Below are 18762 nucleotides of genomic sequence, written 5' to 3' on the forward strand. Positions count from 1 at the left end.
GTGCTAGCAAACCTACCCCCCAGGATATTGGTCCCCTTCTGGTTCAGGTGCAGCCCGTCCTGTTTGTACAGGTCCCACCTTCCCCAGAATGCAGTCCAATTGTCCAAATATCTGAAGCCCTCCCTCCTACACCAGCCTTGCAGCCACGTGTTCAACTGCACTCGCTCCCTGTTCTTTGCCTCTCTGTCACGTGGCACCGGCAACAACCCAGAGGTGACGACTCTGTCTGTCCTAGCTTTTAGCTTCCAGCCTAACTCCTTGAGCTCTTGAATGACCTCCCCACCCCTCTTCCTACCTATGTCGTTGGTGCCAATGTGCACCACGACTTCTGGCTGCACACCCTCCCCTTAAGGATTCTGAAGACACGGTCTGAGACGTCTCGGACCCTAGCACCCGGGAGGCAACAAACCATCCGTGAGTCTCGCCCATGTCCACAGAACCGCCTGTCCGTCCCTCTGACTAGAGAGTCCCCTATAACTAGCGCTCTCCTCCTCTCCCCCTTTCCCTTCTGAGTCTCAGAGCCACAGACCCCTTCACTGCAGCTTACACCTGAAGTGCAGGTATGTTGAAGGCTTGTCGGGCTGGGGAGATTACAGCAGTTTGTGCCAAGTTTTTCCCCTTTGACCTCATTTTAAGGCATGAAAGCTGTTGTGAATCCTCAGTGAGACTGGACTGGGGCTTGTTAGACAGGAAGCCCTGATGTTATAGTTTGGTCACAATCCATTTTTGGTCACCACTGTCTCAGAGCATGCAAGCAAGCCCACTTGGGGTTACACTCCCATACTTTGGGAAGCCCAGGTTTACATGGCCAGCTAGGCGCTAGGCTGTAGAGGTGTTGAAAACCAGGACGGGAAATTTAAGATCAAGGATTTGCCAGACTGGGAGCCATTGTAGATTAGCAAGCACAGCAGGCAGTGGGTAAGTGGAATTTAGTACTGGTTACTGTACATTAAGGGGGGACCCAGAAGGAAGGGACTCCAAACACTGACTTATTTTCTCTCCACAGATGCTTCCTTCCATACACGGCAACATCCTGGTAAATCTCTTCTGAACCCTCTCCAGCTGAATGATATCCTTCCTATAACAGGGCGATCAAAATTGGACACAATACTCCCAGAAGACGCCTTCTCTAACAAAATCTAACAACCTCAGCCATGAAAGCTCCAACTGTTCCCCAGCATCCACAGTCATTTAAGGGAAAGAGTTCCAGATTCTTAATGCCTTTTTTTAATGGGAAGAACTGTTTCTTAATTTCTCCCTTTAGGTAGACTGGCTGTATTTGTAATTGTGTCTCTTCAGTCCTACTATCAGAAATGCATTTTCCCATGTCCATCTGGATGCCTTAGCCCAGAAATGTTGCTGACAAACCAAGGTTTACCACTGGGAGAAGACAGCAGGGCTCAGCAATATACAACACTTGAATGAAGACTGCCTTTTTTGAAAACGTATTCCGCCCCCCACCAAAATCATTCAAATACCTTAAAATATTCCATCAAGGATCGAGAATACTTCATGGCATGGTCTTTCTTAAGTCTGAACATTCGCAAATAGAGAAGTGACAAGCATCGGTAACTAGATTAAATTAGAGATACATTGTATTAAGGTTAGCACTCAGTACAGCAACACAATTTATGTCAATTATACTTCTCATGTTGGATTCTTGAGGAACACAGTTTGGATAGATTGAGACAAAGTCAAAACAACACATTTTGCCTGGTTAATCACAGTGTGAAACTAAGGTAATGAATAAATGTCACAAAATAGCACAGCGGAGTCTTCTATAATTTGTGAATGTGAGAAGGTAAAAATTTTGCTTCATTAATTTATTTTCTTCATGAAGTAATAATACACTTATAACATTACAAGGTAGTTGACTGGAAGTTCATTCACCTGATAGCTGACTCACTGAAACTCACCATAAGACTGCCAGTTTCTTATCAGCTAACGTGGCCATAGAACCTGTGAAATTCTTTAACCTCATGGCGTACCTTGGGAAAGAAACAAGGAACAATCAATAATCCTGACTGGTGAGCAGTGCGTGAGCAGTTTTTATGAGGTTTTCAGAGATAGGGGGAACATATGGGCAATATCCATCCTTTGTATGAAGTGACACATTGGTCTGAATGTACAACAGTCTAGATTTTACAACTGGCCTCAAAATATCTCTTTGCAGGGAAATCCGACTCTTGGCTGGGATTGAGAATGTTGCATTATCACATCCATCACCCGTTCTACAATCTGCCCAGTTCTTGTTTTTACTGAATCCAATGAGAAAGAGAAAAGATAGGGAGTGATGTAAAATGATCAAGAGTCCTAATTAACCCCCTGCTGTGCTCCATGCACACATCTTGGCAGTGTAGATGAGTAGAGATGATCAAGATGAGCAGTGAAGATGAACAAGATTCTTGGCAGGGTAGATGACCAGAGAGATCTCGGTGTCCATGTACACAGATCCCTGAAATTTGCCATCAGGTTGATAGGGTTGTTAAGAAGGCATATGGTGCGTTAGCTTTTATTGGTAGAGGAACTGGGTTTTGGAGCCACGAGGTCATGTGGCAGCTGTGCAAAACTCTGGTTTGGCCACATCTGGAGTATTGCATGCAGTACTGGTCACCGCATTATAGGAAGGATGTGGAAGCTTTGGAAAGGGTTCAGAGGAGATTTATTAGGATGTTGCCTGGTATGGAGGGAAGGTGTTAATAGGAAAGGCTGAGGGAACTGAGGCTGTTTCCATTAGAAAGAAGAAGGTTGGGAGGTGACTTAATTGAGACATCTAAGATAATCAGAGGGTTAGATAGGGTGGACAGGGAGAGCCTTTTTCCTTGGATGGTGATGGCTAGCACAAGGGGGCACAGCTTTAAGTTGAGGGGTGATAGATATAGGACAGATGTCAGAGGTAGGTTCTTTACTCAAAGAGTAGTAGGGGAATTCAACAGCCTGCCTACAACAGTAAAGGCATTTAAATTGTCATTGGAAAAACATATGGATGAAGATAGAATAGTGTAGGATAGATCGGCTTCAGCTTGGTTTCACAGGTCGGTGCAACATCAAGGGCCGAAGGGCCGAATGGACTGTGCTGGAATGTTCTACGTTCTATTGACTTGTAGCTGTGCAGAAATGCATCTCTGAGCTGATGCATGAAAATTGAGAGCAAAAAGCACACTCGCATTGTTTACCGCACAGCGCTAAAACCCATTTTAAACCATTCATGTGTGAAAATACCCACATTGTAAGATCTAAGCTCTCGGATTTGAGTTCATTTACATGGCATTTTGTGAGATGTGTGCACACACATCAACATAGGTGCTCTGAAAAGGGACTGCATTATTGCTGAATTGAGCTGTTAAGCTTGACTCTTTGTGTGTAGCTATGTGGAAAGCAAGATGAGATTTTGTTCTACATTCTACAGCCTGAGGAACTGGTGTCATCAGGCACTCAGTCACTGTGACATCTCAATATAATTTTGTAGCTTGCGGAAGTAAAAGGGAAACATTTGCAGCAACAAGTCTGATCTCTCAATTTTCATTTCATGTTGCGCAGTTACTAAAATTAGACATCATGCCCCAGCTAATGAAGGAAATGACCTTTCATATTATGGTGCATCAACATCATTTCACATATAGCTGAATAAAGAGCTAAAAACATATGGATGCACATGTCAGAAAACACTAAATTCACAGCATGTTTCAGAATGACTTATTGATCTCTATTGGTGCATCCCCAATTATTTTTCTGGTTGGCTTACATAGATTTCTGTTGAGTGAGGAGATGTAAAATCAAGACAGGTAAGTGGAATTAAGGTAGACATCAATCACAATCAAAGATATGCACTTAAATTGCACCTTGCACAACCCCAGGAAATCCCTTTAGTTTGCAGCCTATAATGTACTTCTGAAGAATACTTAGAGGCGTAAGATTAAGCCAATCTGCCCCTTGAGCCCACTCCCCCATTCTAGTTCATGGCTCATCATCTACCTCAATGTGATTTTTCTTCTTTTTTCCATGTCCCTTGACATTACTGGTAACTAAACGTCCATCAATCTCAATCGTGTGCTTGCCCAATGTTTGAATCCTCTGGGGCAGAGAACTCCAAAGATTCACCAAACTCTTGAGTGAAGAAATTCCTTTTGTTTCAGTCTTTACTTCTTAATTGAAGACCGTGACCCTGGGTTCTAGAACCCATGGGAAACATCAACCCTGCTTCTTCCCTGTCCACCCTTTTCGAAACTTTGTACGGTTTTAATGAAATCTCCCCTCGTTCTTTTCAACTGTACATAATATAGGACTAATCTTCCCTCTCAGAACATCCCAGGAATAAGCCTGGTGAATCCCTGTTGCTCTCCCTCTGTAGTACAAATCTTTCCTTAGGCAAGGGACTAGAGCATCACCCAATGCTCCAGGTACATATAACCCAGGCTCTATAAAGTTAACAGCAAGACATCTTTGCTCCTATACTCAACTCCTCTTGTTAAAAAGGACAACACGATGTCTGTCTTCTAAATTCCTTGCACTGTCGTGATGTTGGAAACACAGCAGCTGATTTGCTCCCACAGATAAGCAATGTGATTACAAGCAGAAAATCTGAGTTCAGTGTTACCTTAGAAATAAGCCGTGGCCTAGAATACTCTGGAGAGCTCCCAGCCCTTCTGTGAATGGTGAGCTGGAATATTTCACATCCACCTGGGGGGTTTTTAGTTTAATAACTCATCGAAAAGTTGGCACCTCCAAGTGGTGTCTTCCTATTCCTGTTTTTCTTTCCTACTCCATAACTGAAGACCATCTAAACTTTACACTGTCCTCGGGTTCAGTTAAGAATGTGACAATGCTTAGCTGTACAATTGTGAATGCAAGCTGTGCAAACAATATTTTGTCACCACAGGAAATCAGACCATTGATAGGACTAGGATTGGTACTTGGGTTCATTTAAAAGCATTCTGTCTCAAAAATGTGAACAACAGGTCAAGGAAGCATTTCATGCTACTACTGAGCTGTGTTGGCGTGACTGATATTTTCCACTCAAAGGATGTTGCCATCAGTCAACAATAATTTTCCGCCAACCACACAACTGAGCAACGTCAGGCTTGAGTTCCCATGCTGCTATGATGTTGGGTACATTGGCAGTATGCCCAAACGATTGGGAGATTGAATCAAATAGCATGTTCCCTCACTTATTTATAAGCAATAGTGTACAGACTAGACTCAATTGGACCAAAATAGAAACAAAACACTAACGTTTGGATGTGATTCACAATAGGGTAGCACTTGCTAACCAATCCTGAGTGCAAAATTCTATATAAGTGCAAGTCTATCTATCCCTCTTTCTTCCTTCTAGAGTTTGTGACCTCACCTGGCTGAGATAAATTTCATTCATTATATGTGTTTCCCATTTCACTAGCTTCTCTGAAATTAGGTACTATCTTCCATAGATTTGGTGCAAGCCGGACTTTTTATTTGGTCACATAGTTACTCAGGTGATTCCAAACATCATGAAATAATAAAATACATAAATTATGAGTGAACAAAATAGCATGTGTTACAAGTCACTTTTAGTATTAAGTTCTGAAATATGACATCTCCGTACAGATCTTAATCTTCTACCCTGATTTCCTCACAGCAGGTTATTAATTATCATCTAAAAATGATTAGTAAAATTATCTTCAAAAAGACATTAACCTGATGAGTTCCACGGTCTCAGAATACATGGTGTATGGGGATTTCGCTTCTAATGGATCACGCTCCATGGCATTTCCACATTCAATGAATGATAGTGCTGCATCTGCATAATTAACTGCTTTTCCAAACTTATCAAGCTGAAAATTAAAAAAGAAAAGAACTTTAGTGATGTGAATCTCAACAAGCAGCAACATAATTTCACTTCTCACCAGTGCAACAGCAGCAGCCTCCTCTTGTAGCTATTAATTTATGTCACTTCATTGATACAAGAAAAAAATGCTCGAAAGAAGAAAGCATGTCTTACCAGTGCATCAGCTCTGTGTTTCAGCTTCTTGGCCTCTTGCATGTAGTAATCAGCATTATGCGACCTGCAGAACAGTAATCATCAGTCACAATCAAGCAACTTTGGTTTGGAGAGTTGAACAGCCAGCCCCTGCCATATCCGGGGAAGGTAATCCATTCTCAGAGGTCAGCAGAGACGAGTGTTGAGTCTAATATCTCCCCACTACTGCTAGTTGGCACTGACTGTAAAATCACACTGGCTGCTTGGAAAGACAAGATAGACAGCCGTGCAAACACTTTGTCCTAGTGAGCTCAAAACACAGTTGTCTGCTTAAGGGGGAAAAGAAAATCATCTGGTCCTGGCATTTTGGGTGAGACGGTTGTTTTTATTTACCATGTTTTCACAGTATTCCTGCTGCAAGCCTGTCTGTACACCTGAACAGAAATAAACAAATGTACCAGCTGTTTAATCCTCAACCTTGACGTTTTGCAATCTGTACTTGTAATAGATTGCAAATATCATTTACACCCAACACTTATGCACTGCTGCTCATAGAGGCACCATTATGATTACCATGAAGGTCCCGCATTCTCAACCTTCACCCTTGGTGCTTGTTGACCTTTGGATAGACTAACTACTAGTTGTCTCTCTCTCTCTCTCTCTAATGGGAGAGCTGCCCTATAGTGTTCTGGATAAAGCAGAGTTTTAAGAACTTCAACCTTGGGTATGGCAATTAAAGTGACATGAGAGAAAGGGGTGACAAAACTCCTGGATGACAGTCATTATTAACCATTTACCCATTATTTATATATGTTCTACTACAGACTAAAGTGAGAGGGGAAAAAGTTCAAAGGAGATGTGGGGGCAAGTGGTTTTTGAACAGAGAGTGGTAGCAGTCTGGAATGCACTGCTGGGGTGGTGGTGGAGGCAGATATCATAGAGGAGTTTAAGGGACTTGAAGATAGGTACATGCAAAGAATGGAGGGATATGGACCAAGGGCAGGCACAAGGGATCAGTTTAATTTGGTATCATGTTTGGCAGAACATCATGGGCTGAAGGGGCCTGTTCCTGTACTGTACAGTACAATGTTCAATATGTAAATGAGCTATTATTTATACAACACTGCTATTAATACACATGCACTAATAGATACACAATACTCATTGAATAGCCATCTGACTTTCTAATATTCTTTCAGGAAGGAAATTTATCCTTGCTATCTGACTGGCCTACATATGACTCCAGACTCAGAGCAACACAGCCGACTTGTATTTCCCCTCTGAAGTAATCTAATAAGTTACTCTGTCGTACTAAAGGAAAACAGTCATTGTTCGTGAATCTGGATCTACACAATTACTTCAGAGCAATTAGGGATGGGAACCATTTGATGCACTGACACCTACATCCCATAAAGAACAGTCATCAATAGCATGACTTATATGCTCCACTTTATTAACATGTGTATCGCTATTATCAATATATCTACCACTATCAAAATATTGCACCATTATTATTAACATATGCCCTAACATTATTGGTATACATGACACTATTATTAAGGTCATCCGGCCTTTAGAAGCCAAACAACGCTCCTAAGCTCCCTATGCTTCCCTTGCAAAACAGCTAGTCTCCAACTGTGGCTGTTAATAAGCAGACGGAAGGACAAACTCAGACTGAACTGAAGAAAACTTGCATCTGTTCCAGACTTGAGCTCCAAAAAATGTTAGTCTTGGCAAGTATTGCGCTGATACCACTTCATCAAGATGGAAAAAGCACTCAGTGTTTAATATCCCACTGCTTTCAATAAGCACTGTTCCTTCAGTAGGCTCCTGCTACTTTATTGAACACAGTGTAATGGCATTCAAATTAACTCCAGTTACAGGAGAAACTAATGACCCTAAGTGAACTTATCTAAAGGAAAGGATCTGTGATGGTAGTGATGAACCGAATTTGACCAATGGCTTAAATCATTATCAGATTTGTAGATTTCAGGGCAGAGAAAGTCACATGTGAAGAACACGGGTCAAAACTTGAATTCTATCCAGTTTTGGCTGAAGGAAAGATTAAAACCTGTTCCATTAGTTAAGAAACATACGCCTCTTCACAAAACAGCTTCATGCCACTTCTGTGACCCTTCCGTCAAACAGGCAACAGATAAAGGAGCAGGAGGTCCCCACAACTGGTTTGCTTAAATTGGCTACAACATAATTTCGAGGTAAGACTCAAGTTAACTGAGGAAATCTAACAGAAGAGTTAATGTTTCAGAGTTATGTGCTAATAAGAAAGTCACGAGTTAAAACTTACGTATCATCAAAAGTTAATTTCGGTCTTCTTGGCTCTGAATGACCATTGGATACTAACGTCCAGGGATCTGTTTGTGACTGGCCATTTTCATGGTGAATATTGGACGGGTTCAGATGTGATTCAGCCTCCTGCAGTAAAAAGATTGCTTGTTAGTGTAGGAAACCTGAATCCCTCTTAACAGCAAGCAGGGGCCTCGTGATATATTTACCTGTTTGTCACTACCCTCCGTGAGATAGTGATATTTTCACTGATGCTTATAACAATACGACTGCTGATGATTAAACTGAGGGATCAGATAACTTCTGGAAATATTCAGCATGTCTAGCAGCAGTTGTGGAGACAAAAACAGAATTAACATTCCAAATGGAAGGTGAATCTTCCTCTTTGGAACCTGAGTCGTTAACTTTCCCCATGGATGATACTACCAGACCTGCTGAGTTGCTCCAGTGCTTTCTATTTGAAAGCGTTCAGAAAAGATTTACAAGGATGTTGCCAGGGTTGGAGGGTTTGAACTTTAGGGAGAGGCTGAACAGGTTGGGGCTGTTTTCCCTGGAGTGTCGGAGGCTGAGGGGTGACCTTATAGAGGTTTATAAAATCATGAGGGGCACGGATAGGATAAATAGACAAAACCAATTACCTGGGGATGGGGGAGCCCAGAATGAGAGGACATAGGTTTAGGGTGAGGGGGGAAACATTTAAAAGGGATCTGAGGGGCAACTTTTTCACACAGAGGGTGGTGTGTGTATGGAATGAGCTGTCAGAGGAAGTGGTGGAGGCTGGTACAATTACATTTAAAAGGCATCTGGATGGGCGTATGAATAGGAAGGCCTGAGAGGGAGAGGCTGGCAAATGGGAAGAGATTAATTTAGGATATATGATCGGCACGGATGAGTTGAACCGAAGGGTCTATTTCCATGCTGTACATCACTATGACTCTGTCTTGTATTTCAGATTTCCAGCATCCTTAAGATTTTGCTTCTCACTTTAGGTCAGACAAACTACTGACTCGCTTTCTCAATGCCTTTGATTGGAGGAAATACTGCTCTTCATTCTGCATACAATAAAAATGTGTGTTTCTTTAAGGACTGCCACAGTCACATGACACAATGATGACATCATCGACCATTTTGGACAGATAAGCAGCTCTCTCTAACCTTGCTGCCTGTAGATTGAACACCTCCTGTTTAACGCTTCCAACTCCTGATCCTTTTTGGAACTTAACACCAATTTCTACCCTAATTGAGTCCATGGTGCTCAGCGGGCTGTTGCATTTATTGATTTATTGTTGCGAGTAACCCCATTGTGCCCGGTGGGCTATCACATTTAGTCAAAGACAATTCCAGATTGTCGTCAAGTATCCACCATTCATTAGGTCAATACGACGTGAATCAGTGAAAACACAAGGGAAAGATAGGAGTGAGGGAGAACCGGATAGCTCAGTCAGTTCAGTCAAATATGCATTTGGAAGTGTTACTCATATAATCCTACAAATGATCAGGGTGGGAAATGGTCTGTTTGCTCTTGACTTGTAGGGGGTAAAATTCAACTTTGGTGGGGCACAGTGGGAAAGTCTGACATCCAAATGCTCTGTGTGGATTATGGCCTTTCTACTTCAGTGGCTTCATGAAGAGCCAATGCTATTTCAGAAACAGGGAGTGTGTTTATCACTATATCTGAGATGGCTCTACACCTGGCCTGGGAGTTCTCAGTGTACTGACACCAACGTGCTTGCAATGGGAATGTATTTCCCAGCAATTATATCCCATAACTTATTGGCTTGGAAACAAAGACATAACTGTGTACGTGAATCACAATTCACGCAATATTGGTAACCTACAATAGGTACAAACACAACCTAGATCTAAGAGGGTATTGCAAGATAAGCAATGGCTTCTGCAGAGGCAAACTTGCCCAGAGGACAAGGAAAGTAGACAGGCAGGAGGCTGGAAGAACATAGCAAGCCAGGCAGCATCAAGATTGGAGAAGGGTTATACCCAAAACATTGACTTCTTCACCTTAGTGAGTTTTGAGAAGATTTGTAGCTCAGGTTGAGGTTCTGGATGTAGGTATGCTTGCTGAGCTGGAAGGTTCATTTGCAGAAGTGTCATCACCCTACTAAGTAGCATCTTCAGTGGGCCTCTGAGCGAAGAACTGCTGATGATTTCTACTTTCTATTTATATGTTTGGGTTTCTTTGGGTTGGTGATGCCATTTTCTATGGTGATGTCATTTCCTGTTCTTTTTCTCAAGGCATGGTAGATGGGGTCTAACTCGATGTGTTTGTTGATAGAGTTCTGGTTGGAATGCCATGCTTATAGGAGTTCTTGTGCATGTCTTTGTTTGGCTTGTCCTAGGGTGGCTGAGTTGTCCCATTTGAAGTAGTGTCCTTCCTTATCTGTATGTAAGAATACTAGTGAGAGGGGGTCATGTCGTTTTGTGGCTAGTTGGTGTTCCTGTATCCTGGTGGCTAGTTTTCTGCCTGTTTGTCCAATGTAGTGTTTGTTACAGTTCTTGCATGGTATTTTGTAAATGACATTAGTTTTGCTTGTTGTCTGTATAGGGTCTTTCAAGTTCATTAGCTGCTGTTTTAGTGTGTTGGTGGGTTTGTGGGCTACCATGATGCTGAGGGGTGTCTCCCCTACATCAAAGAAATCTCGGAAATGAGTGCCAGACTACTCAGGCCCCTTGGCATCATGTTAGCCCACAAACCCACCATCACACTAAAACAGCAGCGAAATGAACTTGAAAGACCCTATACAGACCACAAGCAAAACTAATGTCATTTACAAAATACCGTACAAGAACTGTAACAAATGCTACATTGGACAGACAGGCAGAAAACTAGCCACCAGGATACATGAATATCAAATAGTTACAAAGTGACACGACCCTCTCTCACTAATATCCTTACATACAGATAAGGAAGGACACCACTTTGACTGGGAAAACGCATCCATCCTAGGACAAGCCAAACAGACACACGCACAAGAATTCCTAGAAGCATGGCATTCCAACCGGAACTCTTTCAACAAACACATTGAGTTAGACCCCATCTACCATGCCCTGAGAAAAAAGGACAGGAAATGACATCACCAAGCCAAACATATAAATAGCAGAAATCATCAGCAGTGCTTTGCCCAGAGGCCCACTGAAGATGTTACCTAGTAGGGTGGTGAAACGTCTGGAAATGAACCTTCCAGCTCAGTGAGCAAATGTACATCCAGAATTTCTTCACCTCCTGATGCTGCCTGGCTTGCTGTGTTTTTCCAGCCTTCTGCCTGTCTACTTTGCATTCCAGCATCTTCAGTTTTTATGTCTCTCACCTGAGGATAGGCAAAGCTTTAAACATTCTACGAATGGGCCACGAGGTCATGCTTCAGCTGTATAAGACACTGGAGCGGCTGCACCTGGAGTATTGTGTACAGTTCTAGTCACAGCATTATAGGAAGGATGTGGAAGCTTTGGAAAGGGTGCAGAGGAGATTTACTAGGATGTTGCCTAGTATGGAAGGAAGGTCTTAATTGGAAAGGCTGAGGGAACTGAAGCTGTTTTCATTGGAGAGGAGAAGGTTGGGAGGTGACTTAATTGAGGTGTATAAGATAATCAGAGGGTTAGATAGGGTGGACAGTGAGAGCCTTTTTCCTCAGATTGGGATGGCTAACATGAAAGGACATAGCTTTAAATTGAGGGCTGATAGATTTAGGACATATATTAGGGGTAGTTTCTTCACTCAGAGAGCAGTAGGGGTGTGGAACGGCCTGCTTGCAACAGTAATAGACTAATTGATATTAAGAGCACTTAAATGGGCATTGGACAGACATATGGATAATAATGGAATGGTGTAGGTTAGATAGACATCAGATTATTTTCACAGGTCAGCACAACATCAAGGGCCGAAGGGCCTGTACTGCGCCGTAACGTTCTATGAATTGTATGGTATAGTAGAATACACTGTTATGAGCATTTTGATTCAGTTTCTCTCTTTTCCCACCAACTTGTCAAAGACATTAACTTCTGTATTTATAATCATGAAACAAAACTGTGTAGAGGTGGGATAACAATACTTTGGTAGATTTCATGCAATTTACTATTTTCTTTTAGTTATTCAGTGTCACTGGCTGAGCTGAAAAGGATAATAAAAGGGGAATTTGCATGGCTGCAAGGTAAGAGGGGCGGGAGATATATTCAATAGCTCTTTGAAAGTGTGGCTACTGGCATGAGAGACTGAAGCGGTGGGGGGGTGGGGAGGAGAGAGACTGAATCCAACCATCATTAGTGGTATTACTGTTGTTTAATTTCTCACTTTCAACATTCTGGGGATTGTCATTGATGAGAAACTGAACTGAACTGGACATACAAATGGAACGGCTACAAGAGCAAGTCAGATGTTGGGAATACTGTGGTGTGTAACTGAACTCCTGAATCTTCAAAGCCTGTCAACTAGTGACAAGGCACAAGTCGGCGGTGTGATGGAATGCTACCCACTTGCCTTGAAGGTGCAGCACCAACAACACTCGAGGAGCTCAACCCCATTCAGGATAGAGTCGCCCACTTCACTGGTACCCCATCAAAATAGATCTCATTAAAAGCTGGCCCAGCCAGTGATATCCATGACTGTGTGGTCTACAATTGATTCCCATTTAGCTCTGAAGGAGACCGAATCCAGTGTGATCTGTGTTGTATCCCTCACATCAAGGTCAGTCATACAATTGATTAAAATGACAAATCATTAAAATGAAAAGAAAATTAAACAAGTGGCTTATGAGTTTTATGTAATGTTAGCAAATAAAAAAGGAACATTTTCACACTACGCCTCTTGATTAGTTGGGGACAGCCCCAAAGGGATCAGATTTCAGTAAAAAAAAGTTACTACTGCAGCGTAACTTTCCAATTAGTATTGTCCTTTGAGTGCAGGTCTCTGTTGGGATTTGAAGGTTCATGCAATCAACCTTTAAAAGCACATTATACAGCAGTAAAAGTCATTCCATCCTTGAAAGTTCTCTTTCAGAGTACTGGAGACTTGGACCCAAAAGAAAACAACCAATGGTCCCATTAAAACGCTGATGATTGGGGTGTCAGGTACACATCTGTTCACTGGAATCCCACCACAACATTGTAAGGTCCATGAACAAACAAATGTTCCTCAGCCAACATTTTCTTTTGCAATTCTAAACTTTTTTCACCTGAAATATGACCTCACGGCAAAAGAAAAATCAGAAAAATTAAATTTGCACAAACAAAAACCCAACAAAATGTTTAGGAAATGTTGAAAAAGGAGCATTACATGATCTGAAAATGAACAGCCTTATCTCATCTGTGAAGAGACTGAGCAGGCCCGAGACATTATGATAATAGCTGAGACTTAACTGAGCTGTTACTATAGCAACAGAATCAATTCAGGTTATGTCCAAGATGCTCATAGAAATTGAGTCTAGTACAGCCTTACTAATAGTGATATGTATGAATAGTTCAAAGGTATAATCTTAATATGAAGGATTCTGTGTGAAGGTGCCACACAATGTATCAGAAACATTGCTGCGTTCTCTTTAATCAAATCAGACCGTGCTTCATGTTAGTTTTTTGTGCATGAAACAGCACCATCATCCCTTTTATTTTAAGGGTTTCAGCATGAATTTATTCAAAACGGAAAAAAAACATTTATTGCACTTGGTTACGGGTGTGTTAAACCAGCTACTGGGAGCTGGTCATTTAACAAAATAATACTTGAGTTAGATAGCACCTAAAATGAAAAAAAAGATGGTTTTAGCTCGAGGCACTTTACTGTTAAATTGCATGCAATGAATATTTGCATTTATATAGCACCTTTCAAGATGGCTTAAAGCACTTTGTAGTTAATGAAGTACATTCGAGTGGTGTCACTGCTCTGATATAATTGTGTCAATTTTCTCACAGCAAGGTCCTCAAATAGCAACGTGATAATGACATAATAATGTGGTTGTCAGTGATGCTGGCTGAGGGAAAAATATTGGTCAGAAGACTGGGGGATAATTCTCGTCTACTTCTTCTGGATAATGGTACTGAAGCATTTATACCCAATCAAGGCGGATAACAGAGCCTTGATTTCATTATTGGTATTACCAATGGGCAGTTATTCCAAAGACCCAGCTAATGTTTTGGGGACCAGGATTTGAATCTTGCATGGTAGATGATGGAATTTGAATTCATTTAAAAAAAAATCTGTAACTAAAGAGTCTAATGATGATAATGACTCCATTGACGATTGTTGGGAAAAACCCAACTGGTTCCCTAATGTCCTTTAGGGAAAGAAACTGCCGTTCTTATCTGGCCTATTTTCCACCATTGCTCATCTCTAAGTAAGAAGGGATTAATGGCAATAACTCACAATGGGATCTTTCACATGGGAAGAGGGTTTATTGTCAGCTTTCCGGTGCTTGTATTGTGCGGATGACTGCGAGGCACTGGCTGATACCGAATTGCTGTTGCTTTCCTGGCTCAGGGGGTTACTCTCACTGTTCCGTCGCTTGGGTTCAGGCTCATCTGGCAAGGGTGACAGCGGAGGTGGGAACTTCCTCTCCCTCTTTGTTAACTGCTTCGATAGCCTACAGAGTAGGAAGAATGAATATTTGAGGGTATGATAAATATTGGGATAAGTAATTAAAACACAAGATGTTTTATTAGTTCATCAAAAGAAAGAATGAATGTCTGACGATAGGATAAACATTGGGATAAGTTGAACAAACACAGAATGTTTAATTAACACAAAAAGCCACTGGATCATCAAGTGAATCCTTTTCTCTCTACTAGGCTAATCTCATTCTTTGATTTGCTCTCTGCACCTTTTAATATTTTTCCTGATGGCAAACTACTTGTTACACATTGATTTTGAAGATCCAATATTGAGAAGAACATTTCCAATGGAAGGACTACAAAAACAATTCAGTCCTCAAACGCTTCCCAATTGCACTGACGCAGTTATAAATGAAAGCAAAACATTGTGGTTGCTGGAAATCCAAAGTAAAATAAAGGACTCTGAAGCAGTTACATCTAACTCTAAAGATTAACTCCAATTGCCAATCATAAACAAAACAGAAAATAGAAGCAGGAGGAGACTATTCAGCCCTTCAAGCCAACTGAGTTACTGTTCCACTTCCTACCTATGCCTTTTGATCCCTTTAGCTTCAAGAACTACACCCAATGCCTTGAAAAGATTCAATGTTTTGAGCTCAGCTACTTTGAGGCTTGCTACTTCCTGGGTGAAGAATTTTCTCCTCATTTTAGTCCCAAATGGCCTATCCCTTACCCTTCGCCTAATGACCCCTGGCTCTCAACTCCCTAGTCATTGGGAACAGATGTTCCCAGACTTTCTACATTTTTCAGATACTTTCTGTTTCTTACTTAAGTTTTTTTTTTGAGTCAACTTGGCTTAGAGATGTTACTACACACCTCTGCAGCAGGTGGGACTTGAACCTAGGCCTCCTAGACCACGGATAGGCAGACTACCACTGTGCCACAAGCTGGCCCCTAATGATAGAAATATGGATCATAGTCAGCAGGATTGTAATCCATGAGGAGATAACCCCAATGGATTTCATATCCATTGCCTTGACCACTCGACCACAACTGCATCTTCTGTTTCATTTCATTTAGATAGAAATTGCTAATAATTTTCAATAATTTTCCTTCTGAACAGCTAGATTCAATATCATTGCATTTATTAGAAATGCTACAAAATCTGATTGAAATATCGAAATCTGCTCCTATTGCTCACCTCCTTGTGAAAGCAAACGTGAAATTTTCATCACTTTTGGGACAGAGGCTTCTCCTGACATTCTGATTGGGTTGATTAGTGACTATTTTATATTCATAAGGCCTAATCTTGGCCTCAGACAAACTGCTGTGCCAACACTCTCTAGCCTCTGCATAATTTCAAAAGATCTTTACTGTCTCCAAGTACGTTATAGACTTTGCTATTTAAAATTCAAAAGTAAAAACAAACAAGTATAAAATGCTTTTCAGAAGTTACAATATTAAATGAAAGTCAAAGGTGATGAAATTGAAAGGTACTTACTCTTTGCTGCTCAGAAGCTTGTGACTGGAGGCAACTGGACAGCTGACAGGTACAAGTGTTGGAGCAGTTATCTCCCTTTCCACACGCTGTTTCTTGTTATCGCAGAGAACTTCTGGATGTTCCACCTGCCAAAGAAAGGCAGTCATCGATTGTGAAGGACAGTGAATACAATATGCAGAGAGATCAGGAGGAGATATCATCCTATGTTGTGGTTCTGCAAAGCACCATGGAAATCAATGGATGTTTTCATGGACTCAGCTGGACAGTATTGAAAATTGCAGTGCATTTTGTTAACTTCAGGCCACCATATCTACATGGACCAGCAGAGCAAGTCTTCTGGGAAGAGATCATAAAGGATTCATGTTTGACAGCTCATACAGTTCTGATTCCCTCTTCAGCGAATCGTTACAGTGTTAATGCAGACTATTCAATTCATCAAGATCACACTGACTCTCCAAATAGCATCCCACCCACACCCACACCCCCATCCTAAATTTCCCATGGCTAGTGCAGCCGGCCTGCACATTCTTGGATACTGGAGGCAATTGAGCATGACGAATCCACTTAGCCCACACATTATTGGAGGAAACTACAGCATCTGGAGGAAACCCACGCAGACATGGGGAAAATGTGCACACTCCACACAAGCAGTCACCCAGGGTGGAATCGGACCCAGGTCCCTGGCACTGTGAGGCAGCAGTGCTAACCACTGAGCCACCATGACACACCTGTTTGATGACAACAACCAGCTGTAAGAAATATGTTTGGATTTTCTGAACACAATTGGCAGACCAGGTTTGAAAATGACTCTTGAAACTAGCAGAAGGCCTTTCTTTAGTAGTCACCTGAAATTAAACGTCATGTCGGGTAGTATTACAGCAGCTGAGATAATGTTTGAGGACTCATCCACTGAGGTAGTTTGGGCTGAGGTTAGAAAGAGGAATGGAGAGGTCACCCTGTTGGGAGTTTTCTATAGGCCTCCGAATTGTTCCAGGGACATAGAGGAGAGGATAGCAAAGATGATTCTCGATAGGAGTGAAAGTAACAGGGTAGTTGTTATGGGGGACGTTAATTTCCCCAATATTGACTGGGAATACTATATTTCAAGTAGTTTAGATGGGTCAATTTTTGTTCAATATGTGCAGGAGAGTTTTCTGACACAATATATAGACAGGCCAACAAGGGGCGAGGCCACACTGGATTTGGTATTGGGTAATGAACCCGGCCAGGGATTAGATGTGGAGGTAGGTGAGCACTTTGGCGATTTTGACTGTAATTCATTTATGTTTGCAATAGCAATGGGCAGGGATAGGTATATACTGCAGGGAAAGAGGTATAACTGGGGGAAAGGCAATTATGATGTGATTAGGCAAGACTTAGGATGCATAGGATGGGGAAGGAAACTGAAGGGTGGTCACATTTGAAATGTGGAGTTTATTCAAGGAACAGCTACTGCGGGTCCTTGGTAAGTATATGCCAAGCAGGCAGGAGGTAGTTGTCGAGAGAGGGAGCCATGGTTTACTAAAGAATTTGAAGCTTTTATCAAGAGGAAGAAAAAGGCTTATGTGAGGATGAGACGTACAGGCTCAGTTAGGGGGCTTGAGAGTTATAAGTTAGCCAGAAAAGATCTAAAAAGAGGGCTAAGAAGAGCCAGGAGGGGACATGAGAAGTTGTTGGTGGATAGGATCATGGAAAATCCTAAGGCCTTGTATGTATATATCAGGAACAAAAGAATGACGAGAGTAAGATGAGGGGCAATCAAAGATAGTAGTGGAACATTGTGTGTGGAATCTGAGGATATTGAGGAAGCGCTAAATGAATACTTTATGTCAGTATTCGCATTGGAAAAGCACAATGTTAGTTAGAGACTGAGATACAGGCTACTAGATTGCATGAAATTGAGGTTGACAAAGAGGAGGTTTCAGCAAGTTTGGAAGGTCTGAAAATAGATAAGACCCCTGGGCCGGATGAGATTTATCCTCTGATTCTCTGGGAAGCCTGGGAGGAGATTGCAGAGCCTTTGGCTTCGATCTTTATGTCATCATTGTCGACAGGAGCAGTGCCAGAAGACTGGAGGATAGCAAATGTTATTCCCTTATTTAAGAAGGGGAGTGGGGACAACCCTGGTAATTATAGGCCAGTGAGCCTTACTTCGGTTGTGGATAAGATGTTGGAAAAGGTTACACGAGATAGGATTTGGAAAGGAATAATTTGATGAGGCATAGTCAACACGGTTTTGTGAAGGGTAGGTTGTGCCTCACTAACCTTATTGCATTATTCGAGAAGGTGACAAAACAGGTGGATACAGGTAAAGTGGTTGATGTGGTGTATATGGACGTTAGTAAGCATTTAGAGTCACAGAGTCATAGAGATATACAGCATGGAAACAGACCCCCCGGTCCAACCCGTCCATGCCGACCAGATATCTCAACCCAATCTAGTCCCACTTGCC

At 41.9% G+C, this 18762-nt stretch overlaps 1 protein-coding gene across 3 annotated transcripts in view; it reads right to left on the bottom strand.

Annotated features, from left to right (window-relative positions):
* Nucleotides 1-18762, bottom strand: part of aff2 (AF4/FMR2 family, member 2) — a 526072-nt gene that overhangs the window by 22291 nt on the left and 485019 nt on the right. For all 3 annotated transcript variants that reach the window (XM_043705172.1, XM_043705171.1, XM_043705174.1), the window contains exons 12-18: nucleotides 16311-16435; nucleotides 14625-14841; nucleotides 8262-8389; nucleotides 5978-6041; nucleotides 5674-5810; nucleotides 1917-1988; nucleotides 1479-1572 (exon numbers count right to left, since the gene is read on the bottom strand). In XM_043705172.1, the coding sequence (XP_043561107.1) occupies nucleotides 1479-1572; nucleotides 1917-1988; nucleotides 5674-5810; nucleotides 5978-6041; nucleotides 8262-8389; nucleotides 14625-14841; nucleotides 16311-16435 (837 nt within the window). The remainder of the gene's footprint in view (nucleotides 1-1478; nucleotides 1573-1916; nucleotides 1989-5673; nucleotides 5811-5977; nucleotides 6042-8261; nucleotides 8390-14624; nucleotides 14842-16310; nucleotides 16436-18762) is intronic.

This window comes from Chiloscyllium plagiosum, chromosome 15 (genome assembly GCF_004010195.1).
Source record: "Chiloscyllium plagiosum isolate BGI_BamShark_2017 chromosome 15, ASM401019v2, whole genome shotgun sequence".
Taxonomy (NCBI): domain Eukaryota; kingdom Metazoa; phylum Chordata; class Chondrichthyes; order Orectolobiformes; family Hemiscylliidae; genus Chiloscyllium; species Chiloscyllium plagiosum.